We start from the raw sequence: 27,687 nt of genomic DNA on the forward strand, positions 1-27,687 counted from the left end.
TAATTTAAATAAAATCATTTATAAATAATTTACCTATTCGTTAAATCTTTATTTATATATATTACATTTCATATTTAAATAAACTTCAAACATTATGCTTTTTTTTACACTTATTGTTAGAGTTAAAGGGAAAATGCGGAACCTCGTTACTCAAATGACCTTAAAGGGCAGACACATATAAATAAGAATCGCATCCAAATTAGGAAAAAGCGGGCGGGAACACCCTGCTCTCTGACCAATTAAAGCCCGTTTCCTCAACCAGCGTGGGAGGAACAGATGCCTAGTGAGGTTCCCGTGGGCGTGGTCTGACGCGGCAGAGGCGGAGCTTTAGCCGGAAGTGTGTGTGGACTGGGTCTCCTTGTCATTTGCCTTCAGTAGATTGTGCCGTGGAGAGTGCAGTGAAGGGATCCGGAGTGCGCTGTTGAAAGAAAAAGAAAAAGAAAAAGAACAACAAAGATAATTTAGCAATGAAATGGACGCATGAACGTATTGCAATTCACTAACGTTAGTCTTTTTATATTGAAGTCAATGACGTAGAATCGTCTAAGCAAGTGATTTAAAGGTTAGCAGCTGGCTAAAGCGAGACAGGGCTGTGTCATTGAGAAGGCAGGACACGTCAAGACGAGGAAGGGAGAAAAAATAGACACTCCCGTCGGATTAAAGATCCCCACTTTATAGTGTCAGATCACCAGTTTATTGGAGCTTCTGCGTTCGTTTGCATTGTGATAATATCTGGAACGAGTGTCTGTCCTCTCAGTCATCGCTTGGATCAGCCTCTAAGGTGAAAAGTACATTTATTTATTGAGTTTTGCGAACGTATTTATCTACAATACGAAAAATCTACAATATTAGATGTGTATTGTGCGTTTATGTGTGTTAAATAGTGCATTATTGTGAATATTGTAGCGCGAGAGCAGAAGACGTCATCATTTTTTCAGCTCGAGCATTCGTTCGTTGAAAAGGAAAGGGGATAATAAGGAAAAAATATTTTTTTTACCTTGGATGAAATCTAAATTATAAAAACAGCGGTACTTTATCGTGTTAGCAATCTGATTGTATTATTCCTGCGTCAGTAAAAACACGGTCGAGTCGGCCTTTAGGTTGATATGAAGCCTTTTAGCAGTTCCTGTTGAATAAGCCGGTAGCCCTGTTAGCTGCTAGCTGAAGAGACGTCACGAATCTATAATTAGTGCCTGAATGTCCTTTATTACTTGTGTTATTATTGCCAATATGGTATAATACTTGACAACACAAACATGTCTTATCATACATGTCCTGGCAAAGTCGATGACATTGATCTCTCCTGTCAGTATTTGTGACGTCTGGTGGCGTAGTGCCACATAGTCTCTCACCAAAGGGTGTCCTCAGTGTTTCCAGTGTGTCATGAATTATGTTGTGCGACTGCGTCATGGAGTATTTTAACCGTGGATTTGCATTCTTTTTCAGGGTTTAGGAAGCAAGAACAACTGTGTCGGAGCCAGGTTGAACTGGAGAACATAAATGGGGGATTACGGGTTTGGAGTCTTAGTGCAGAACAACACTGGCAACAAGTCTGCTTTCCCAGTACGAATCCACCCTCACCTGCAAGCGCCACATCACCACCAGAATGCGACCGCCAGCCCCGCCGCTTTCATAAACAGCACCCCGGCTGGAAATGGCGGCAGCAGTGTTTCGACCTGGCTGTTCCCGGCGGCCGGCGCTCACAGCAACATGCAAGATGAAATTCTAGGGTCAGAAAAGCCCAAAGCCCAGCAGCAGGAGCTGCAAGAGACCCAAGAGAAGCAGCAGCAGCAGCAGCTCTCCCCCGGACACCAGGAGAGCGCCATCATCTCTGAGCTGGAAAAGGCTCGTGCCGAAGAGAGTAAAGTGGAGAGCGGGTCATCCGACGGGACCAGTGGCAAGGAGAAACTGCGATTGGAGTCCCCCGTGCTGACGCCCTTTGACTATCAGGAGCCTTCGGGACTGGGCACAGTTGCCCAGTCCAGCACCTCCTCCTCCCTGACCAGCTTCAACAACTGGTCGGCTGCAATCCCCGCCACCCCCTCCACCATCATCAACGAGGACATCAGCTTCTTCAACCCGGCCGCCTCGGCCAACAACGCCCCTCTGCTGTTCCAGAATTTCTCCCACCACGTCAGCCCAGGCTTCGGGGGGAACTTCTCCCCTCAGATCGGTCCCATTTCCCAGCACCACCCACCTCACCCCCACTTCCAGCACCCCCACAGTCAGCACCAGCAGCATCGTCGTTCTCCGGCCAGTCCCCATCCGCCGCCATTCCCCCACCGCAGCGCCCCCTTCGGCCAGATGCCGCATCTCTCCAACAACCTGAGCAAGCCTCCCTCACCCTGGGGCAGCTACCAGAGCTCCTCGCCCTCTGCTTCTTCCACTTCGTGGAGCCCAGGTGGGGGTTACGGCGGTTGGGGTGGCTCCCAGGGCCGTGAGTACCGCCGTGGTTTGAATGGCGGCATGACTCCTCTCAACTCCATTTCCCCACTAAAGAAGACCTTCCCCAACAACCACATGCCCCAGCAGAAGTATTCCCGAGCAAGCCCTGGCTTCAACCCGAAGTCCTGGATGGATGACAGCAGGAGCGAGAACATCTTCCCTTTCCAGGTGTGTATATTTTACTGACAAAATGATCTGCTTCAAAAATATGTAACAATAACCAGTGTTTGACCAATTTTGGCCAACAAAGGCCCAATCACACCAAAGACGATAACTGTAACCATCTATAACTATAGAGTTATAAAGGTGTATTTCACCACTGGCAAGATGAGCTTTTAATACGACTTGGCCGTTCATGCAGTACAAAGATTTTTCGGGGGTACATGATTAGAGAAAAAGGGCTATGCCATTCTTTTGCCAAAAAGGTAGGAAAACCTCAATGCACATAATGCACTGTGCCCAATCTTTTTGTGACTGAGGATACAATAATGCGTGAGTATGATATTTTGTTCTCACAAAATCCTTGGAGCTGTGTAAAGGTGAAATCTTTGTTCAGGCAACATGAAAGACTACACATCATTAATTTATACTAATTTCAGCTAAATTTTGTGTGAAAGCAGGCTATGAGCAAAATCTGTGTGGGGAAATCTTTCGCCCTCGTGCGAAACGTTTCTGCTAATTCCTATTGGAATGACTGGATTTTGCAATAAAAAAAAAAAAAAGGAAAAATTAGAGCTCAATAAGGGTGCCCAGCTATTGTAACCAAAAATAAGAAGAAAGAAAGGATGGCACACAAAATGACACAAATTTTCTCATGCATTTTCGAAGCTGTGCCAACCTTTCTTTCTTCTCAATGACTGGATTTTACACACAGAATCCACACTACAACTGTAACGGTAATGAGGAACAATCTATTTGGAATCACTTTAAGAATGATTTTAGTTTATGAACAAACCATTTAGAATCCACCCGTCTTTAAAGAGCTTGAGCATTTAAAGCAGCAGACTACAGAACTGCAGTGCTAATAATAAACAGAGCATTATCGATTGTTGATGTGAATGCTGATATTGTTATCGTTGTTATTAGGGCTGTGCAAAAAAATTGAATGCGATTTCATGCGCATCTCATCAGTAAAGACGCTCCTGTAATTAGAAGTATATGTCCAGATCAGATATGTGTGTTCAGATCAGGGTTGCCAGGTTTTCACAACAAATACTGCCCACTTGCTTCTCAAAACTAGTCCAATCGCGTTTCCAGGAGTTTCCCCGTTAAAAATTGCTTCCTGGGGGTAAAATATATGTTTTTTTGGCAGGATTGCCTTGGTAAAATTCGCATTTTAGGGGCTAAATATCACGTTATTGGTATTGTCGACCCGCGGACGTGAAAAACAACCACAGACTTGGCAACACTGGTTGGCATTTACTACACAGATTCGTAATTCACTGACAATCTACACAAAATCGATTTTAAAATCGCAGGCGATTGTCGATTTTGTGTCAATTTTGTGTAAGTTGTCGGTAGACTATGGCTCTGTGTAGTAACTGCCGCTCCACCTGAACCAGTGTTGCCAAGTCTGCCAAGCAACCCCAATACCAATAACATGATATTTAGTGCCTAAAATGTGAATTTTACCAAGGCAACCCTTCCAAAAAACATATATTTTAACCCCGGGAAGCAATTTGTATCGGGGAATCTCCTGGGGCTAGTTTTGTATCGGGTATTGGGCTAGTTTTGGGCTAGTTTTGAGAAGCAACTGGGCAGGATTTGTTGTGAAAACCTGGCAACCCTGATCTGAACGCACGTGCTGGAGATATACTTCAAATTACAGGAGCGTCTTTACTGATGAGATGCGCATGAAAATCGCATTAGATTTTTTGCACAGCCCTAGTCGTGTGTTCATAGTTATCATTCTTGGTCTCTACAGACTTCAGCTGTTCCTAAATCTACTCAAAGCTTTATAAAAGACCATTTTTAATCTAAGTTAGAATATTAAATATATGGTGACGGTAAGAATTTAATCTAATTGAAAGAAATCTCAAATTTCGTCAGTGGAAGACTTTTTTTTTTTTTTTTTTTTTTGGCTTTCTTTTATTATATCAGCTTAATTACAGCTATGCATATGACTACATAATGCAATGGTCCCTGTATCTTTTGGCTTTTGTCATCAGAAACTGGCAGTTTACATTTAAATGAATTGATTCCCGGTTGCTTCGATGCTGCAGTTGCTGTCGTGTGAACCCCGTAACATGTGGATCATTGTTTTGTGCATTTGCACAGCTTTAATTTGCCTGTGTTTGCACATTCTGACAAATTCCTCTTGAGTTGGGCCCAAAGCAACATGTGCCAGACTCCAGAGGCTTGGATGACTAACTCTGCCCTGCCTGTTTTGTTTTCCAAACAGCTCTGTGAGATTTTAGGAGCTGACAGTTGCCTACCATGACGCTGTTTGGGATGGTTTGATGCTAATCTTACAAAGCGAATAATTGTAATGTCGACATTGTCTTTTTGACCCATTTCATGACATTTCCATAAGCCATTGCATTAATCATGGTAGCACAGGTTTTAAAATGTTGGCCAACCGGTTTTATTTCTGGTAGTATACTTTTGGCCTTGTCATACTTAACTGGAGCTAGATGGATTAATGGGTTCTTTAGACCTGTTAAAGTGGTATACAATACATAAATATAAAATTCAATTAATTTATGCTGCAGCAGTAGTAGTATGATATAGTCGTAAGTGTTTATAAGCTGTACTAGAACTGCTTGTTTAGAATCTGTGTAGGTGTGACGAAGGGGTGGAGTGATGATGGTGAAAAGATAGGGCATAGAGTCCTGGAGAATTTGTCAATATATTATGTGTTTCTTTCTATATATGAAGTGTTTATTTCTATAATAAAAATATATTGTACTTCACAAATAAGGGACGGGCCCATGCTATATTGTGAATCTAAAAGGTAACAACAAAATTTAATTATTAAGGACATGATTTAGAAATGCAATTTTTCTTTTTCAAAAACATAATTTTATCAAGCAGATTAACTGAGTGCCATCATTCCCCCCCAAAATATAGACCCTGTCAGAGACCATGTTCACCTCTCTTCTTGTCACTTTTGCTATGCAAAAAAATGCTATGTGTACTTAAAATGTCATTTTTTAATGTTATTTAATACTTTAATTCTATAATATGCTACTGCAAAAACATGGTTATTGTTTAATAACACGTACATATACATGGATACTGTAATCAATCTGTTAAATATTCTAAACTAATAAATAAAAAAATAAAAAAAATAAAACTAATATTCTCATAATTTCGTATGGTATTTTGTTTAATCAGGTGTTTCATATTAGATTTTTGTTCTCCGTTATCTTATGTTCTTTAATATTTATTGAACTATTTATGAGTCATTTTTGTGCACCCTATAAATATATATTAGGGGTGTATCGGTACCTCGATTTTGGGGGTCATGGTTTGAAATGACTAAGGTACAACAGGAAATGTACTTTTTTGTTTATTTTCAACAGACAGTAGTGCTACATACATGTAGCATGAGCAGTTGTTTTTGATTTGATTGTATAATTTCAAGATTTAAAGGGAAAACAGAATGATCTGAATTTAGATTTGTGAAATTATGCTACATAAGAAACCTGCACAAAACAAAAACAGCAGACGGACTGAATGAAAATGCAAATTTATTCTCTGACAGCAGGTGGCACTTGTGGAACAACAGAGATATATAGTTGCCTTGGTTACCACTGTAAACAAAACAGCTGTGCTTATAAACACTACTTTAATATGCATTTTATGGAGATAAGCAGAAAAGAAAATGCCATCGAAACATTTCTAAAGATGGTCAGTTCCTCTCAGAGATACATTCATATAAACCTCCACGTATTTGTCTTCTTTTATTTTGAGCGTCACGAACATTGAGCTTGATCTACCTGGTACAGTATTTTCTCCTCTTTACAGACTTTATACAAATTCCACACAAATTACATTTTGGGAATTTAAAAATCATCCAAAATAAAACTAAAAAAGCATCTCTAGAAACTTTCCCACACATGCATGCATGCATACATAGGCACACATCAGCTCATGGAAACTTGTGATGAACACATCCATCAATTTGAGTTCAGTCCTATAAAACCTAAAATATTGCTACTGTATATTATATAGTACAAATTCTGGGAAGTGGGAACTGCAGCTGCCTTTTTACTGTAATTTCTACAGAATTTATTTTTTTGGTGAACAGGTGTTTAGTGTAACTGTATCTGTTACTATATTTAGGATTTTTTGCACCAGGACAAGAACTATGCTGTATTTTAGCTGAGAAAGACCAAAGACCATTATCTACGAAAAATAAATCAGATAAAAAAAAGCAGCAGGATTTTTAACTCTACCTTAATGAATAAAGAATGAGCATCAGATGTGCTTTTTCTTTTTTTATGGTTTTATTCAATTTATGAAGGTGCTGTAAATTCAATTGTTATATCTTCATAATATAATAATATTGTATTGCATATGATGTAACTTGCCTAGGTTTATTGTAAATCTAACAATAATAATTTAATTTGAACAAATCTACCATCAGTGAAAAAACTGCATCTTTGTGTCCATTTCGTTTTTTTAATTGACCAACTCAGAAACTTCACATAATCCTGCATTCCCTGCTTTGTGGTTTCGCACATGCAGTCTTTCTGACATGGCTTGAACGCACCATTTCCTCTCAAGGTTTTGTCACAATCCTCATTTCGTACATGGTGAGTTAATACTGCTATTTTCATCCTCTTTGTTTTTTAGAAGAAACAAATATTTGTTGGTACTTTCTGGAATTGAATTGCTCTGTTAGCTTTAAATTTGGCGTTATAGAAAGCATTGTAAATTCTGTGGGCCATCAGCCCTCATTTGTGTCTTTCAGCTTGATTCCAGGGAACAGGTGCTTTCCAGATCCTCTTATCAAGCCCTTTGCGCACAGAGGTCATCATCTGGTATCGGAACTTGTAGTTTTGTGATCTAGATGTGTTCTGTTCTTTGTAAAACCAACAAACTAAAGGTATTTGATAGCACTTGGAACCTGTGGCTTCAACCACTGAGAACAGCCAGCTCTTATTCTCAGCTATTTGCTCCAGCTGGTTGAATACGTGATGAGATTCCCAGCACTGCATAATGTCGCTGGAAGTTTCCACAGCCTCTGTGTACTCTCAGCCAAGAATATCTGATGTTTGGTGTGAAAGCAAAGGCTGTCTCCGGAGGGGGGGACAGGACACACACGTATACACACACACACATTGACAGACTCTCACATGAACAGGCACTTCCGAGATGTGTAATTAAGCAGTTTGCTCAGAGAGAAAGTGAGAAATGGGACACGCAATTCATGATGGTGAAGATGGTTCTCATGACAAGGTTAGATGATTGAAGACACTGTAAAGAAAACAGAAAAACAAATATGGCTTTTGGGAAGTGTTTTTTTATTTATTAATTTTTTTTATACCCAGTTGGTCTGTTATATGCCCAAGGCTCAATTAGCAATCAAGCTGACATGGAGACGATTTAAAGCTGTTTGTTTATTTTCAAGGCCAGCTTTTGTTTGGCTTGTTTGCACAGGGTGCAGGTGCCCATGGCAAATAGTCATCTGTTGCTCGGATTTATCGTAAAGAACAGAGGGTTAGCCAAAGCACTGTGCAGTTGCCTATTATGACACTTTTTCATTTTACACCACATGCAATTCCTTCTCACTCCTTTTTTTTATTCTCGTTGATTCCTTTCTAGATGCACGCTGTAATATTTGATACACACTTTTGTTATCGTAATGCGTATGGTGTGTACATTAGAACACTATGCTCTCGGTCAGCCAGGTCTTTTGCTTTGTAAGTTCTAGCCATCATCTTAACCTTCTGTAATCTTCTTTAAAGTCTCCTTCAGGCTTCCTCAGCGCAGACATTCACCCCACAGTGCATTAAACTGCCTCTATTGTTGGGGATCTTTGTGGTTTGATAAAAAAGAAATTGGTGTTAGACTCTAGAATATGAAAATTATAATTCTGTCATCTTTTAGAGGCCATTCATGTAGAATGTTTTTTTCATTTCACTGTGTTGCTTTTCCTTTGATTTTCTATGTAAACTTGCACAGTGTGGATGGCTTTGACCATTGGGTTTGAATTTGGCATCTTTTGCAGAGGAGATGATTTTACAAAAGGAAATGTATACAAGTTGCTTGTTTTTCATAAAAAAATAAAAATAAAAAAAAATTGGGATGGACACTATGAATCTTAGAATTGTAAAAGAAAATCTATAAATGTATATTGAGCTATATTCTCTGGTCACGGTATGTGACCATTGACCAGTATGACATTTATTCTTTGTAGTCATATGGATTTGAATAATAATGTGCAAAGAAATTCTCTAGCTGCCTTCCAGCCATTTGCTTATTACATTTTATTTTGGACTCTGTTTCAAATAGTACACTTAGCTCAGGTATCTTGATTCGGTGCTGTCTGGAGATAAGTAGACCCTTCAATGCCCTTCAGTTGTCAGTTGGAAACCATGTACCTTTCCAGTGTTATTTTGTCATATACACATGGTTCTTCGATAAGAAAAGGTCTATGATAGAGGCATGACCATGATGGTCATGGTTTTTTTATGCCATCTGTCTGGCTGAGAGCTCTTTCTACACATTAATTACTTCATCAGCAGAGTCAGTTGCGCTCCCCTGTGGAAAGTTTCCATACCCCCTGCCTCTCCAACCGTGTGGAAAGGCCAGATTAACAGGCTTTAGAGTGATTTGATGTGGAAGGCTTTGAAATACCTTACGTTGCGACAAAAAACACAATGTCAAGCCTCTGCCTCCCATTCTCCTCCCGTCCCTCTTTTCATTAGTTTAACCATGACATTTCAGATTAATGTCGTTCCTGAAACGCCCGTAACATGCCACACTTAATCACTCACATCAGGGTGTTCCATCAAGGTCCTTTTTTGATAGCTCACAGCAGACTTTTTCCATATCACTTGAACTATGATGACCTGAAAACATGCCCCTGGTGGCTAAAGGCCTTTCAGTCAGCAAGCCTTGCGCACAGGCCAATTATTGTTCTCACGTTAAGGAGCGGGAAATGCTTAACACTTTTTTAACAAGACTTGTGTATAGAATTCATCTTGTTGAGTTTTTGTCAATGATGGCTTCAGTTCCTTATGGAGTTGGTTCTTAATCAAAGGGCTCTCAGTGGAGTGTACTGTGCAGTAATTCTGAAGACAGCCTTTGGCCTGCTTTCGTGTTCTGATTCAGCGAGCCAGCCCTGTGCTGTGGCATAAGTGCCCTGCATGAGCACATGGCCTCTCTAAGCTGAGGGGGATGAGTGGTGCTCTGAAGAGCAGATGCCAGATCGTGACCGAGCACGAGCAGATTGTACCGTTAATCATGGCACCATCCAGTTCAGATGGAAGCTGTGTTATGTTGGAGCTCAGGTTAGTTATGTATATAAATAGCCAGATGGACCCGGCTGCGTCATGTATGTAGCAGTGAGCAAGTTGCTTCACTAACTTTGTGGGTGTGTTATTCTTTGGGAGGCCTTTTGTTTAAAACATTCTAAAAGGCGGCATATTTGGTGTTAATGCCAACAGTAGTCTTGAAAAACCTGATCAGTCTAAATTAAAATTGACTGGGCTAACTGAATTGGCATTAAATTCGCACACAATTCTGGCATGAAATGTGTACGAATGCAATGCATAACACATTCTCAGCGGTTTTACAAGGACTGCTGTACTGGAAGTGGAATGTTTTTCTACGTAAACATGTACTGGATAGACATGCTTGATTGCTGTGCTCTAACAGCATTCTAACGACTCAAGACCGTGTGGTTTTTCCATTCCACTGCCCTGCCTCTTCCATTCAATGTGAACACTTTTCATTTAAAGTGATAGTTCACACAAAAATAAAGTTTCTGTTATCATTTACGTGTTTGGACCCAATTAAACCCAACTGACTTTGATTTGACAATCAAAGATGAATGACAAAATCCGTTCTTCAAAGAGTACTTTTTGCAAATGTTCTTCAATATATCTTTTTAGTTTCACAGAAGGAAATGAGTCACACAGAATAAGAACAAAACAAAGAAGAGGATCTTTTTGTAGTGAACTATCCCTTTATTTGCGCAGACATTTGACGGTAACTCTGTCACCCCGTTAAGTGCTGAGGTTTGTTACCGTTATGGTAACGCAAGAGCGTACACCAAGTATGTACGATAGGATTGCACTCTTGTAATGCTTTGGTCAGGCATTTGCATCTGTGTTGACGCCTACTTGCATAGAACGTGTTTCTGACCTTCAAAAAACAGGAAGACCTAGATTCTATTATTTTTTGCTTTTGTTGGACAATCGAATGAAGAGTCTTGAGCCTGAGGTGTGTGTTTAATGCAAGTCTCAGGTTTGAGTTCAGATGACCTTTAGTACAGTTTAAACACATGATTGTGCTGAATCATCAGGTAAAGGGGAATGTCCTAATCCATTTAAAGTATGAACTCTCTTTATCATTTATCAGCCTTGTTCATTCAACTGTTATCTGTTGCAGTCTTTATATATATATATATATATATATATATATATATATATATATATATATATATATATATATTTTTTTTTTTTTTTTTTTTTTTTTGATATTTTTTTTCTATATATATTGATATATATTTTTAATATATATTTTTTTTGTTCTTTTTCCTTTTTTCTCCAAGTAATCCAATAGTAGATTGTCATTGCTTGCCAAAACCATGAATTTAATTTGCAGGTATCACATTAAATAGTTAAATTCAGGCATTATCTCTTTGTTAAATATGAGTTTTCAGCCTTTAAAAAAAAAAAAAACCTGACAGAAACCCTTCATTGTTGCACATGGTTTGAGTTCATGTTATTTGTTGGTCATTGTTATCTATGGGTTTGTAATTGTCAAGTTGAATCTGCATTGCAAGTGTCTTTTATCAAGACTTTGTGCTTTCTCTGCCAGTTTTTTAGCCTTCGTGTTTATAAATTATGTCAATCATTAGACCGGTCACATTACACATTAGCCTCATGATCCAAAGGTCAAGTCAGTAGCGAGTACCAAAATAACATTTATATTTTGGTCTAGAGCCTCTGTTGAGCCTTTCATTTGAGGTTTTCTTTCAACAGGATATATTTTTTGAGAGGAACAAAAGCACAACAGCTTGAACTCTATTGTTGATGAAAGGGATACTCCCGCAAAGTCGAGGGATGTGAGAAATGCCATCACAGTTGTTTTTTTCTTGATACCTATTCTCCTTTTCTTTCACCACAGGATCGTCCCCGTTCATTTGATGGCTTCAACATGCATTCTCTGGAGAACTCTCTGATTGACATCATGAGGGCCGAGCAAGACACTCTGAAAGGTAAGATAAGAGTCCACGAAAGGAGATTGTGTCAAAGTACCATATTGATGGCCAAAAACCTTTGCCCTGTCAGCAGTTAGATTTATGCGGTCGCTCACATGGTTTAAGTTGCATTGCTCTTTCTGTAATCAAATGAAAGCTGTAGCTGGTTTGTACTCTAGTAAGGGGTTATCCACACAGAACATGCTTTTTCATTCTACTGCACTGCTTTTGAATTGGTATTTTATGTATTTTAGTGAAACATGTAACAGGCATGTTTCACTGTTGCATTTGTGTCTTGTTTCTGTTTACAGAATCGTATGCATGACAGTGTTCTAAGAATGTAGTGCTCAAGTTTGTTAAGTAGTTAGTAGTTAAACTTTCACTGCCCTGCATTTAACATTTTTGAATGCAGAAACAGGTTATGTGGAAATGGCCCCTAATATAATCAAGGGTTTGTTTGATTTGATGGAGCTCCTTTTCTTTGCCCAGTGTCCCATTAATTAATTTATTAATTTTCTTTGAAAGGTGGATGGTTATTGCATCACTTTTGTCTGTATGCCTCTTTTACGGCAGCTGACAACTGATCACAAGGCACAATCCTGGAGGCCTCAACTTTGATAGCAGTTGTAAATGCAATTAATGAGCCTGTGACATTATTCCATGCATTTATTAGAGCATGTTCTGGAGCAGACAGTAGATCTAATCTTTTTTTATGGTCACTGCTGCTGGCCACAGCCGCCTATTATTTCTCAGTTGTGCAGAACAGAATTATATATTTAAAAATGTGAACGGGCATTAAAACATTTCCTTTTTGTCTTTGTGCTTTCCAGTTGCATTATACATCATGTTTTCCCTTGAATGTTTTGTAGATTTCTTGAACATCAGATATGGTGTTACATTTTTGGTGTGAGAGTGAGCAGCTGTAAAATGCTGCTTATTAGTGCTGAATCATTGAACACACACACGTCTCACACACACACACACACACACACAAACAGCAAGAAGAGAGAAAAAAGCTCTGTGTTGACCTACAAATAGTTGTGTCTGTGCAGCAGAGCTTAACCAGATCTACTTCCACAGCAGTAACTCTGAAGCTACACTAGACTTTACAAATGCATCAGCCTGGTTTTGTGAGATTGTTGACTTTCATTATGTGAGCTCTCTCAAATTTGTAATCTGTGTCTCATATTAATATGTGACCCAGGACCACAAAATCAGTCTTATGTGTAAATTATTCGAATAAATAAGCTTTCCATTGATGTATGGTTTATTAGGTTCGGACAATATTTGTTTGAGATACAGCTATTTGAATATCTGGAATCTGAGGGTGCAAAAAAATTTAAATATTGAGAAAATCCACTTTAAAATTGTCCAAATGAACTCTTAGCAATGCATATTACTAATCAAAAATTAAGTTTTGATATATTTACAGTAGGAATTTTACAAAATATCCTAATGGAACATGATCTTTAATTAATATCCTAATGATGTTTGGCAAAAAAGAAAAATCAATAATTTTGACCCATACAATGTTTTTTAAGCTTTTGCTAAAAATATACCCCAGAGACTTAAAACTGGTTTTGTGGTCCAGGGTCACATATGTTTCAGAAAAAGAAAAAAAAAAGTTCCATTCTGGTATATTATTATTATTTTAATTGATTTTTATTTTTTTAATAAATGGTAATAAGAACTCCTGCGACTTGAAACATGAAATCAAAATTGACCCTGTTTTCTTTCTTAATTAAAGGGATACTCCACCCCAAAATGAAAATTTTGTCATTAATCTCTTACCTCCATGTTGTTCCAAACTCATAAAAGCTTTGTTCGTATTCAGAACACAATTGAAGATATTTTGGATGAAAACCGGGAGGCTTGTGACTGTCCCATTGACTGTCGAGTAAATTACACTGTCAGGGTCCAGAACAGTATGAAAAGAGTTGTCAGAATAGACCATCTGCCATCAGTGGTTCAACTGTAACGTTATGAAGCGACGAGAATACTTTTTGTATGAGAAGAAAATAAAAATACCAACTTCATACAACAATCAGTCTTTCTCTCCACATCAGCGTAGCGTGGAGAATATGAGCTGAACGCAGGCAGCATACGCTCTTCTGGGTCAGCCACCCCCTTTGTGTACAAAAAGTATTCTCGTTGTTTCATAATGTTAAAGTTGAATCACTGATGGCAGATGGACTGTTCTGATGATGCTTTTCATACTGTTCTGGACCCTGACAGTGTAACTTACTTCACAGTCTATGGGACAGTCACAAGCCTCCCGGTTTTCATCCAAAATATCTTCAATTGTGTTCTGAAGATGAACAAAGCTTTTACGGGTTCGGAACAACATGATGGTAAGTGATTAATGACAAAATTTTCATTTTGTGGTGGAGAAACCCTTTAACATTCCTGGTCTTATTCTCAATGATTCATCTTATGTTCAACTTCACATTGTCATATGAACAGTCAGTACTGATTTAAGTTTCACAAACCTTGAAACCTTACATTTTGAGATGGACAGCACTGAAAGTTCAGATGTGAGTCAGATGTGTATTCAGTTACTGCTTTGACAGATCGAGTGAGTTCATTCAATGAACAGTTTGTCTGATTTAAACCAGTAACTCACGAGTTTGTGGGTGATTTCCCCATAAAACCGGCTCATAAAATTCATTTGTTTTGGGCATCAGATTATAGTGTTCTCTCTGCAAGATAACTCGGTTCACTTGTTTTCTTGCCATTTTGTAAATTTAATTTTGTCTCATCACATTAATTTCAGGCTGTAAGTTCACAACTTGGGTAAAATATAATTTTGTTTTCCATAGCACTACATATTAATTTATTTCATTTTTACTTTAAACAGAAGCATCGATCAACTTTCATGTTTAAGATTTCCACACATTTGCACCTGATTAATGCAACCCCAAAATGCAGTCAACTTAATGTTGATTTTTAATAAGGCACACAATGAAATCTCTGTTGGGTGGTTTCTTGAATCAAAGCTGTTCATCCCCATATACATTAAAATCATTTAAGAACCAAATTAGATCAACCCTTAGTCAGCTTCTCTCTAGCAGAGAAAAACTTCAGCAGAACCAGAAGAACAGCCCTGCAGGGCAGACACCAGCCCAGTGTGGCAGAGATGACCAAACAAGCGACTGGGGAAGAGAAGTAATCCAGGGTTGCTTTGAATAGCTTCCAGCATTGTCCTTTGCCTGTAAAAGAGCTCTCTGTTCTTGCTAAAGCAACAAAATGGTGTGCTGGCCCTGGCCCCCAAACTGCTCTCGGAGTGAACAGTAGAAGGAGGGGGCTGCCAGAGCCATGTTAACACTACACGAGAAACAATCCATACCAGGCGTGCTGGTTGTACTTGAGGTTTCCTCTCATTCTTCTACTAGATGCTGAATGAGGCTGAGTTGAGCATGAGAGTGATCTGTGATCTGTTTCCAGGAGAGTACAATCTGACGTGTAGTGAGTGGTCATCAAAAAACAGATGTTTAACAACCAAAACCCTATAAACACAATTTCTAATGACCTATTTGTCATCACCCAGTCCTTGAAAGAGTAGCATGGCGTTTTTAAGTACACACAACAGTGAACATGGCACAAGTCTGATGGCCATGTCCATGAACAAATCACTATTGTGAACCAGCCGATATCAAACAACCTCAAACCTGCTCGTGAGTTAAAGATTTGAATCAGACTGTCTCCATCAGTGAGTCATTACTGAGTTCACAACTGACTCCCTCACTGAACCCTGTGGCATTTTTGAAATGATCCAGGAACTGTGATGAGGATTGTGGACTTGCATCCATCTGTTTGTTAGTATATGACAGATTTTGACCACCTTTGGCTTCTTTATTGAGTGATTCTGTAATTTTTCATCTAGAAAACTGAACCTACAGTGTACATTTAAGATGCTGCATAATCTTGAAAATGTGTTACTCTAATGTGTATTAACATAAACCACGTGTGGATACAAATGTGCTGTATGTCGTTCTAACCATCCAGCTGGTTTATACCATCCTCTCTCAAAGGTCGCCTCGGATTCACCCATACAGGAGGAGAAAGCCCCTTGCCCATAAATGGTACGCACATGCATTTTATTGGTTTAATGTGCTAGTGGCTCAAGCAGAAAGAACGAGCTGTGTGTTGAAGTAGTCCGTAAGATGAACGTTTAGGACAATTTGTCTCACTGGCTTCTCTTAGCTGTTACATTCTGTTTGAATGGATTTGAAACATGAGGTAAAGCAAACATATATAAATCTATAAACTTTTGAATGCACTGAAAAGCAGTGCTCAGTTTATTCAATTAAGTCAAAGCCTTTTGGAAAAATCAATGTATGGGAGACACTGATATGTATATATTATATAGTAATAAACAGCACTATTTAGCACAATATAGACTATTTCTACAAAAACATAAAATGCCACACTGGTTTTATTTAATTTAATCAGATATTAAATTGCCAAATTTAGCAAAAAAAATTCCTTCTTGTGGGTAAATCAGAAATGCTATTACACATGATAATGACTACTTTTTATCATTATAGCAATGGAAAATATATCTTTAAAAATTGTAGTCTGTGAGGTATCATGTTTCCAGTGAGTAGACATTTGATAATCGGCAAGGGTTAATGAATGGGCTCAGAATTAAAACGTGTGGACAAGTAGGTCAATGAGCCAAGAAACTTAGCTTAGTTGCACAGTTTAGTTTGAGCCTTAATATTTTTGAGCACTTGACCAACAAACCCAGATAATTGGCTTCTTGCAAGATTTTAATCATAATCATATGACTCTGAAATGCCACATACTTACAACACATTTGTTTAAAATGTACAATTGCAGTCAGGTTTGGCATAAAAAGCTTATTTCCACTATTCATTTATATAGTTTAGTAAGATAATTCACATTTTCATTGGGGATGTGTTACTTTACTATGTGATCATCTTATTTTACATGCAGCAAGGAATTATGGGAGGCGACGAGGTAATGAAAACTTCTAACAAATCCAAATGAGAAAAATGAAAGGCTTTAAACTATCATAATGATGGGTAGAATAATCCAGCATCTGCATGATATGTTTTGGGGCATTGTTAATTGTTTGCATGTACACAAGGAGCCTTCATTTCCATTTGTGTATCGATTGTGTGCCTCTTTCCTGCTGTACTCCAGAGATTTGTATTTTGTAATTTTTGGTAAAGAGTGAATTTGATTGGGGCTTTTCTGTGGTTGAGGCAACCATACGCAAACATATCCAGGCCACAGTTGTGAGTGACTAACTCCCTTACATAAAGTCTTGTAAAGCAGCTCAGGCCTGTATTCTGTCACGTCAGAAGGAAATTTGCTGGAGTGGCTTGAGCTAAAGAACTAATATTATTACTGAAGCTTTAGTGCAGAGCTATATGACCATGTGCTGGACATTAACACTTACATTAATGGACATTTTGACCAAATGTTCTCTTATATAACCTAATTGTAGAAATTAGTTTTATAGGCACAGATGCGAAGGAGAGTGCCTAAAACTCCATTAAATTCTGCAACCCACAGCTTATCGCTTTAGTATAAATTTGGCCGTCAAACATTCCATCATACATTCACACAAATGATAAAGATGGTAAGAGTTTTTAGTTTAGGACTAAATAAATATAGTCTGAAATTTTAATCTAATGTGATTTTGTGTATTTCACAACAATGGAGTTATGAAGTAAATTAGGGATGCACCGATGTATCGGCGGCCGATATTTATCAGCTGATTTTTCCTCACTTTACAGCCACCGACATTATGGTAATATAAGGGGAAAGGCCAATATAACAAACCAATGGTTTATTTATTAACTGAGTGAAGGCACTGTGCTGTATAATGCCTGTTGCATAATCCTAGCCATGCTGTTTGCACTTGAATGCTAATCAAATAACAAATACAAATGACTGCACACTATTCTTGACTAAATAACTTTCATAATTTTCGTAATTGTGGCGGACCTCATCTGAATGATAACCAAAACTATACTGATGTTTTAAGTTTATTGCGTCCTTTTTCACTCCAAAAAAAATTACCACAAGAGCTAAACCAAACAAAGCACGAGAAGTGCTTTCTCTCTCATTTGCATTATCATCATTATTACAATTACACAAAACACTTATTACAACTAACAGTAAACTTTTTGGGGGATGCCTAAATAAACTGAAAAATGTTAAGTCCGAAGAACTACATGCTTCCATACATGCACCCATATAGCTCCGTAGACTAGAAAACCAGTCAAAATAAGAGTCCCGCCTCTCATACATATTTAAACGTACATTTTTTTTAAATGTATACAAAAACAAATTCGAAGAATGATCATAAAAAGTCTGTTACAATACAAAATGATGAATATGTATTTAATGTATACAGTGAAGTGTTGTTTTACATTAATTTTGTTTACTTCATTTCTGTACCTAAAGATTTGTAAACTACCTAAAAAGCACTGTTTATTTAATATGTATCTTTGTTTTGTTGTATTTATGTAGGCCTGCTGAATGTTAAATGGATCCAATCCATATTCATTAGAAAGTATTTGTTAATGCAGCAATAAAACTGCTAGTATAATTTAATGCAGGTGTTTTTGAACTTTGAACTGATTTAAAACATGATCAGAATACTGTCTATTTTGATGCCAAAATTTTAAATAAGAGAGGGTGTGACAAATATCCGTATCGGAATCGGCCATAAGTGTCTGTTAAAATCGGTATCGGCCCCAAAACAATTCTTATCGGTGCACCCCTAAAGTAAATATAAACTACTGTTCGGAAGGTTTATTTAGCGTGTAAACATTAAAAGTGTAAAAAACATTTATAATGTTTCAAATAAATTGTTCTTTTAAATGTTCTATTCATTACAGAATCCTAAACAAAACGTCACAGTTTTCACAAAAATATTAAGCATCCTGGTTGTTTTCAGCGTTGAATAATAATCAGAAATGTTTTTAGAGCAAAATAATCTGCATATTACAATGATTTCTGAAGGATAATGTGACACTGAAGACTAGAGTAGTAATACTATGAGTATTCACTGGAATAAATAACATTAAAATATGAACAGTATTAAAATAGAAAAGTTACTTTAAATTGAAGTCATTCTTCGCATCAAATATATGCAGCCTTGGTGAGCATAAGATATCTTATTCAAAAACCCGATCATTTGAGTGGCAGTGTACACATCCATGCTTTAACACAACTCTGTATAGAATATAAAAATGAACTGCTTTATCATTGGACCAAAACTGTGGGCTATAATTTGTTTTATACCACAGAAGTCATAATTAAGAATTCCCTATGCTTTCAAAATTGCACAACCAAGATGATGCAATTGTCTGTTGTAGTATTTCTTGGGCTCTGAATAATCCATCAGTGTAATTGATTTTACTCTGTGGTGATGGAATATAGCTTAAACACAGAGAAAGGCATCGATAATAATTCCTGCCTTCTCCCCGTTCCTCAGGACACTCATCCCTGTTCCCAATGGAAGATGGCTTCCCAGACGAGGAGAGAGGCGATCAGAGCCTGCCTGGCCTTGGTTCCTCCCACTGCTTCCCTCACCAGAATGGAGAGAGGGTGGAGCGCTATTCTCGCAAAGTCTTTGTGGGTGGCCTCCCCCCTGATATTGACGAAGGTATTATACACGTTTAGGGTGACCTCTGCACTGCTGTTCCTAAAAACAAAAACAAGTGTCAAGGTTCATTGTTGGTTTTGGAACTGTTTCCACGAAAGCCGCTTACACTTATCTGCAATACTATCTTGCCTAGATGAGATAACCGCTAGTTTTCGCCGCTTCGGGCACCTGTTTGTGGACTGGCCTCACAAAGCAGAGAGCAAGTCATACTTCCCCCCGAAAGGTGAGCTAAGATATTAGAATATTAGTTGAAGGCCATTTTTCAACCATAATCTTCCTAACAGGCAAATACTAATATTTTAGTTGTGGCTGGCTTGATCACCTTGATAGCCTTAGAGTACTCAATTAAAGGGATAGTTCATCCAAAAAGGACAATTATGCCATCATTTACTCACCTTCATATCATTCCAGACCCACAAGACTTTTGTTGGGAGATTCTTCTCTCCTTTGGAAGTCCGTTCCTCTTGCAAAAGTAATCCATATGTATCGAGCTATGAAATCTGATGGGACACCATCACTTTATATGGGTTATGCATGCAAAACAAATGAATCAGATGTGAATAGAAGCCTAATATAAAACAATCTCTGTCTCTTCAGTAGACTTGGATTGAACCACTCTCTTCATATGGAGTAGCTTTCTGATGTCTGTGAACTTTTTGAGGCTTTTGATGGAATGGACTTTCAATGTGACAGAAATCTCTTATGTTTCATTAAATATATTTATATTTTTATTTCGAATGGAAGTGTTGTGGGTTTAGAATCACTTTAAGGGTGAGAAAAAAAAAAAAAAAAAATCATTTTTTGGGAAAACTATTCCATTTGGTTAAAACACAGGAGTTGTTTTGTTATTGGTGTGCATTTTTTATTTATAATTTTAATGTAAAATGTACGACTTCTGCCATTCCCATTGCTTACTAACTCTCAAATTCTCTTTTCTGAAGGTTACGCTTTCCTCTTGTTTCAAGATGAGAGCTCTGTTCAAGCCCTTATCGATGCCTGCATCGAGGAGGACGGAAAGCTCTATTTATGTGTTTCCAGCCCAACCATTAAAGACAAACCTGTAAGGACGAATAACACTACCGTACTTCCGTTTTTATAGTGAATTTATTTTTTCTCTTAAACAGCTGCATTGTCAAATCATGCATTATTTTGTCCTTATTTGATCTGTGAAGTCCTGCTATTGCTTTATTTGTCAGTGGATTTGAAAACTGTTGTGGATTATTTTTTCATTTATTTTGTTGATGTGTGGTTTTGTAACAGGTCCAGATTCGCCCTTGGAATCTTAATGATAGTGATTTTGTGATGGATGGATCACAGCCCCTAGACCCGAGGAAGACCATATTTGTGGGTGGAGTGCCACGCCCACTTCGTGCAGGTATAGAGTTTTTTTTTTTTTTTGGTCAGAAATCTTGCATTTTCTGTGTGAAATTAAATATGTTATCACATACAAACTGTTTTAGAGTATCCAGGGTTTAATTTATGCCAGAACAAGTCAATCCAGCGGTAGAATTGCATTCAGCTACTATTTTAGTGGCTCCCTTAATCACAGAGGATGAAATCAACGTTATTGGCAAAAAAAGCTTTTTATTGTACCTTAATAAAAGTCGCTATTAGGAGACCAATAAGTAACTTTGTCGTAACATTAAGAAGCACTGCTCTTTGAGTAACTTTCTGTTAACAGCTTGTAGTATAGCTGCTTGATCAGAAGAGTAGTGAAAGTGAGGCTTTCTAATAGTTTGTAGCTTGACAAACTATTTTCAAAGTAGTTTTTCAAGGCAAAACTTCTAAAATATATTGGGAGTTGCCTTTTTATTTTAGTATGAAAGAGGTAAAAATAATTATGCAGTTTAATTTGTATGTTTGTTTTTTTTTACTTTTAAGCATTAAATATGTTGTCTTTCTGACAGTGGAGCTGGCGATGATCATGGACAGGCTGTATGGTGGCGTGTGCTATGCAGGCATCGACACAGACCCAGAGCTGAAGTACCCCAAGGGAGCAGGGCGGGTCGCCTTCTCTAATCAGCAGAGCTACATTGCTGCTATCAGTGCTCGTTTTGTACAACTGCAGCATGGAGAAATCGATAAACGGGTCAGTGCTGACTTCCAAAAAAATGCATAAGCACAATTCCCTTCCATGCAATGGCATTGATCCAGCAAGCCTCAAAAACACTCAAAGTAGTGTTTTGGACTATGCTCTAACCCTAGTTGTGACATTGCAACATGTTTTTTGTTGAACAAATGCATGTTTTACTCAGCCTAGGTTACAATTGAATTTTTTTAATGCAGGACTTATAAAAAAACAAGAAAGATGGGGTTTTGGAGGCCAACATATTCAGGTTATGGTAAAATCCCATTAAACCTGTCAAAAACATTACACATCGACACAAAAATCTATTTTGCATTTTGGTATTATTTTCAGGGCAATGTTTTGACCTAATTCTCAATACTATTTATTTATGGTGAAGTATTTATACATTGTGGTAGTATTTGCTAGTATTTTTTTAAGCAATATCTTTGTTTTTGTTTTCTCGGATATCACAAAACAAAAAAAAATGACTAAAAAAAAAATGATTGAAGAAAATATTTACTTAAACATTACAGAGCAAAGAACATATATACAAAATAGGACATAAAGTGACAAATGGGGCAAAATGTATTGCCTTATATTTAAAAAAAGGGGTCATATGATGCGATTTCATTTTTTCTTTTCTCTTTGGAGTGTTACAAGCTCTTAGTGCATCTGTAAAGCTGCTAAGACTAAAGTCTCAAATCCAAAGAGATATTCTTTATAAAAGTTAAGTAAACCACACCCTCCTAAAACAGCTCATTCTAACACGCCCCCACAAGGCTAGATTCTCGCTGTTTCTGCCGGTGCCTTATTGTGAAGACGTTATGTGTTTCGTTGTGAAAACGAAACTACTTTGTTTGGTCTTCCAAAAGAGGACACAACTAGAAATCAGTATTTAAGTTGTATTCACAACACTGTTCCAGAAAAGTTCAACCCAAATACTCAGATGTGTGCAACGCATTTTACGGAGACAGGGACTGTTTCCTGAACCAGTAGCCTACAATGCTTCTGTGAACGAAGGCTGTTTCTTTAAAGTGGGGCAATTCCAGCTTTGCAAGGACAGTCGGGTGCTTCTGACTCACAGTCTGTAAGTACGTTTTTCATATTTAAAGAATTTGGCACCGATGATTCAAACACGAGTTTTGAGCAGTGTAGAGTAGAGCTTGTTGTTTGTCGTTTCTCCGATCACAAATGCAGACATGGTTTTGTGGTTACGCAGCGCGATACGATACGCAACGCAATGCGTAAAAAGACAGTAGAAGTCATTATAATCAATAATTATGTCCCCACTGAATGCAACAAATGCCTCGTTTGTAATGGGTTTTATTGTTTTTGTCTGGAAGTGTCGGGAGACGAGATCACTGTATAGTGAGGGGCGTAAACTTTCCGTCACACGCTTGAGGCATTCAGTCAATCACAATGCGATAGATAACTGGCCAATCAGAGCACACTTTGCTTTTCAGAACGATGAGCTTTGTAAAAAACGACATGTTTCAGAAAGGCAGGGCGGAGAGGAGCAACAATAATGTACATTATGTGGAAAATGTGTTTTTTGAACCTTAAACCAATTAAAACATTGCATTACAACAAATACACAAAATAATGTTCTTTTTAGCAACGTCACATGACCCCTTTAAGTAGAAAAAATATTGTCCCCATGCAAAAACACACATGTAACAGTCTGCTGATCTTTCTCGGTCCAGGTGGAAGTGAAGCCATACGTCTTGGATGACCAGCTGTGTGATGAATGTCAGGGGACTCGCTGCGGAGGGAAGTTTGCTCCTTTCTTCTGCGCTAACGTGACATGTCTCCAGTATTACTGTGAATACTGCTGGGCGGCCATCCACTCACGCGCCGGCCGGGAGTTCCACAAGCCTCTGGTTAAGGAAGGTGGCGACAGACCTCGCCATATCTCCTTCCGCTGGAACTAAAGCTGGTAGGCCAGGAGAAGACAGAGAGAGAGAGAGAGGAGAGGGGGAGAGTAGGCTAGGAGTCGCCGCAAAATCATCATCTAAATAAATGCACTTTTCTGTTGCTGGTTCCTTTTTAGTTTAATTTTAAAAAGACAGACAAAAAAATATGATTTTAATTTGTCATTATATATATATATATATATATATATATATATATATATATATATATATATATATATATATATATATATATATATATATATATATATATATATATATATATATATATATAAAAAACATGGATGTGTATCGAAAAAAGATTCAGGAAGAAAAAGAAAATGTCTAATCCATCTCTCTATTTTTTTATAACTCCATTATATTTCATTTTCAAGTGCACAGAGATGTGAATATATTGAGTATTAGTATAATTTGTCAGTAAGTATCTGCATGACTTTAGAATTGGCTTTTTCTTAACATTGCGATTGGAAGTATTACGTCCTATTTTAATTTAATTGAAAAGGCAAAGGAGCAAATGTGAAAAGAAAAGGTGTGGGAAGAGTGCACTGGTTTCTTTGCTACCCACAGTGCAGATGTGTGGTCTAAGATCTCAGTTGTTAACCAAAGCTTGGGATTTGAGAACAGAAGTGAATTCTCTCAACACTGTTTTTTGTTTTTTATTTCTTTTTTATATACTTTAAGACCATGCTAATCTTCAATGTTTCTTGATGACAACAACTGATTCCACAACAGCTGTCTGGATTTGATCTACATTGTGACATGCAAGAAAACTAATACCTCAAGCTTAGCTGCTAGTTTAAGTCGAACATATATATATATATATATTACAAAAAAAAACAAAAAAACTGGTTTCACCCTTTCCCCCAGGACCATAGAAAAAGGAAATGACTTCAGCAAACGGCACATTGAGAAAATCTGCTCTGTCACTTCCTGATTTGAATTGGAGATTCAGCATCCTAGTGGGGAATGTATGTTGTTAAAGTTGCAGTAGTCTGCCTGCAAGCTGGTTCAAATGCAAGGAACTTGATTTCGTTTCTGGTCCAGCTTAGCAAGAAGTAGCTGTCGATCTCTCAGGCTGTTAGCGGCAAGCCTTCTTTTTCATTTTTAACTTGCGATATGTGTCTCCTAAGCCTTTCCCCGGCACCCCCCCACCCCAAGCCCAAAACCCTGATCAGAAGTGTACGTACAAGCAGAACCGCAGTGAAAGCTACTTAGAAGGGAGGAAGAACGATCGAACAATGTACCTCCTGTCCTGCAGCAGCCTGAGTGTGAAGCATAACTGAAGTTAGTCCATGCATCTCTCCACTCGCTCGGCCCTTCCCCCAATGCTCATCTGAAACATAAGAGGTTTTACTTTCAGACATTAGGGAACCAAAGATGGCTGTGTAGTGTCTAGCGAATCCATGAAAGTTTCCTTTCTTTTGCCCTGCAGATTTCATTTTGGCTGATTATTTCTGCCCCAAACCCAATCCTGTCCTCATCCCATTCAATATAAAGACCAGATGGGCTCCAGCAAACCAAAGATTGGCTTTGAATTGATCAGCATGCAGTTATTAGTGAAAACCACTGAACCTTTTTCGCGAGTCTACCCTCTTTCCAAAGGTCAACTGAAAGAGATGCATGTAGTTCGGCGGTCGGGTATTGTTTAGGAGTTTACGCCAGGCATCAGGAAATCCAATTCGGTAGATTTGCGGCATTCAAATCGACTAGCGCTAAAGTCAGGGAGTTATTGATCAATTAAGACTTTTATTTATCCTCGTGTCGGCTTGACGGTGTTCTCGTCGTCACTTGAGCTGGTGGTTGAACGTTTTTGAAGTTAAACACTTTTTGAAGAATTTGCCGTTAATGAGATGGCAAAAAAAAGAAAAAAAAGTTTATTTTATACATGGCCTGCTGATTTTTGGTACAGTGTTTTCTAGCTAAATTATTTTGTCATGCACATATAAACATTTATTATGCACTACTTTTCTAAATACTTTTTTTTTCAACAGTCATTTTAGGCACATTTTTCACGAAATGGAAAAACTCCTTTTTGCAATACCTCAATTTTTCACATTGTGAAAGGTAGCTTTTGTACTTTTGTTACTGAGAGATCTGCATATATGGAAATTTTCATTTAAGAGAAAAAAAAGTTGAGTGAATTTAGAATATATTATTTTCAATTATGCTTTTTATACATTTCAGTGCTGAGGACTCTTTACAACTAAGGACGCACTTGCTTGTGTTGACGCGACAAATCTGCAGAGAAGAGATCAAAGTGTATAGCTTAAGTTCTTGGCTCTTGTACACTAGATTTTAATGGCAGCCCTAGATTCAGAAATGATCTGACAGCAGCATGGTAAGAACACGTTGTCGTTTATGTTAATATCGCGCAAAATGGCTAAAAGATAACCTTGTCTTTTTGGTTTCCTCTCCATAGTTGGAATATAAACTTATAAGGAGAATGCTAAATCTGGTTCATGTTTAGGCTGATCCTCGTATCACAATGGATGTTTGATGTTTAGGTATTTTAACATTTGAAAATATATATTCTTGAACTGCCAACTAGTTCCTATTGTAATCCTTAGCATGCATGATGAGAAAGGAAAAAAAAACGTACATGAATTAGCTAATAATTGTTGTGGTTGTGCACCAGATGTTTCTAAACCTTTCGTTTAAGGCCACCACACACCCTGCACCCTCCCCATGTTATTCTCGAAACCTTCCCCATAATCCAGTATCAATAGGATGCACAGAGGAAAAAATATATATATACACACACACACACACGTAAAAAAAAAAGATAACTCTAAATGTCATTGGATGAATTTGCAGTGCAGGACGAAAGCATCTTCTTTAGTACGCTGTTAAAAAGACTTGAGAACTTCATCCCCACTGTCTGTTTGAAGTAAATCAAAACCCGTTTGGAGAAAGGGGAACTTAAGACTTGAATGTGGTAAATGTTGCAAGTTAACTTCGAGTTGTTATGTGCAATACTTTTTTTTTGTTTTGGTTTTGTTTTAACTTTTTCCAGATAAAGACTCTTTGCAATGTAATTCTTTAATGCCATTTTTAATTGCCGACATTTAAAGAAGATGTTAATATGTTTTTCACAGTCATTTTCTACTGTTATTGTAATCCTTTTCATGCTGGTGTTTGTAAAAAAGAAAAGAAATCAAACTATTTGTACTAATATAAATAATTGAAGTTATTTTTAAAACATTAAAGGTTTTGTGCTTATTTGCTTATTTTGTTTATTTCAAGCTACTGTGATTGATTGCATTGTAATTATTAGGTCAACAATGTATTTAGCTGTTTATTGGTATATTTTTGATTGGAATGTATAATTAATTTTTATAATTTTGATCAGATTTTTGTTATATTTTTGAGGTGAAGCTTTTAATATGTTAAAGTGTCTAGTTTTTACTAATTGCTATATTGTGCTCCACAATATATGGTTCACATTTTCTGAAGGAAAATAAATATTTAAATATCTGTCTGTTAACGATGTTACTTAATGGCAAAATTTCAATAGTTTTTAACTGTGTATGGGAAGGTTGTTGTATTTATTAATACCATTTTTTTTACTTAAGATATCACCTTAATTTTTATGTCATTTCACTTTATAAGTTCCTATTTTTGTATTTTTTTCTTTCTAATTAAGTTATGTTATACAAAATGTCCATATTCTAGGAGTTGGTCTGTAAGTGCTAGTGAAACAAAAAGAAAAATCTAATGCTATTTAATTGTTTGCAGCCAACTATTTATAACAATATGCATAATTTTTAAATATTTGTAATGTGAAATGTTGAATGAATAAAACTTAACTGTGACATGATACTGCCTCTCTTATATTTCTTGCATTATGTTCTAGAAATGCATTATTAGTGATTGAAATAGTCTAGTTCTCTAGATCGCTTGTAAATTCTAGCAGAGCTACTCTGAATTCACTTGATGTAAAAAAAAAAAAAAAAAAAAAGATAATAGATTTTATGTGGTCCACAGCTCAAATGAAGCAGAATAACCACTCAAATGTGTTTTAATTTTTTAAAAAGAAACATTTTATAAATGTACCTTGCTTTAGAAAACCGAGTGTAGTTCTAAATAAATCAGAAGCTATTGCTTTTGTTTTTCTATCATTAGGTTTTATGTTCTAATTTATTCTCAGTGGCACCATCTGCTGTCTCTGAATGGTTCTATTGCAAATTTAGTTCTTTGTTACTTGATCTTGTAAGCA

At 37.4% G+C, this 27,687-nt stretch overlaps 1 protein-coding gene across 3 annotated transcripts; it reads left to right on the forward strand.

The window, feature by feature from the left end:
• The first annotated feature begins 343 nt into the window (after window positions 1–343).
• On the forward strand, window positions 344–27,288 carry LOC132130494 (cytoplasmic polyadenylation element-binding protein 4-like). Of its 3 annotated transcripts, XM_059542211.1 has the most exons (12): window positions 344–781; window positions 1,447–2,613; window positions 11,752–11,842; window positions 15,856–15,906; window positions 16,784–16,807; window positions 19,302–19,472; window positions 19,606–19,695; window positions 20,414–20,532; window positions 20,733–20,847; window positions 21,380–21,561; window positions 23,244–23,476; window positions 25,656–27,288. In XM_059542211.1, the coding sequence occupies exons 2-11, from the start codon at window positions 1,501–1,503 to the stop codon at window positions 23,469–23,471; spliced, it is 2,184 nt and encodes a 727-aa protein (XP_059398194.1). In that variant the 5' UTR covers window positions 344–781; window positions 1,447–1,500; the 3' UTR covers window positions 23,472–23,476; window positions 25,656–27,288. The 3 variants fall into 3 exon arrangements, with proteins under 3 accessions (XP_059398194.1, XP_059398195.1, XP_059398196.1); XM_059542212.1 differs by lacking the exons at window positions 16,784–16,807; window positions 25,656–27,288 and having other exon boundaries at window positions 345–781; window positions 23,244–23,639; XM_059542213.1 differs by lacking the exons at window positions 15,856–15,906; window positions 16,784–16,807; window positions 25,656–27,288 and having other exon boundaries at window positions 345–781; window positions 23,244–23,639.
• The last annotated feature ends 399 nt before the right edge of the window (window positions 27,289–27,687 follow it).

This window comes from Carassius carassius, chromosome 47 (genome assembly GCF_963082965.1).
Source record: "Carassius carassius chromosome 47, fCarCar2.1, whole genome shotgun sequence".
NCBI classification, from domain to species: Eukaryota; Metazoa; Chordata; class Actinopteri; order Cypriniformes; family Cyprinidae; genus Carassius; species Carassius carassius.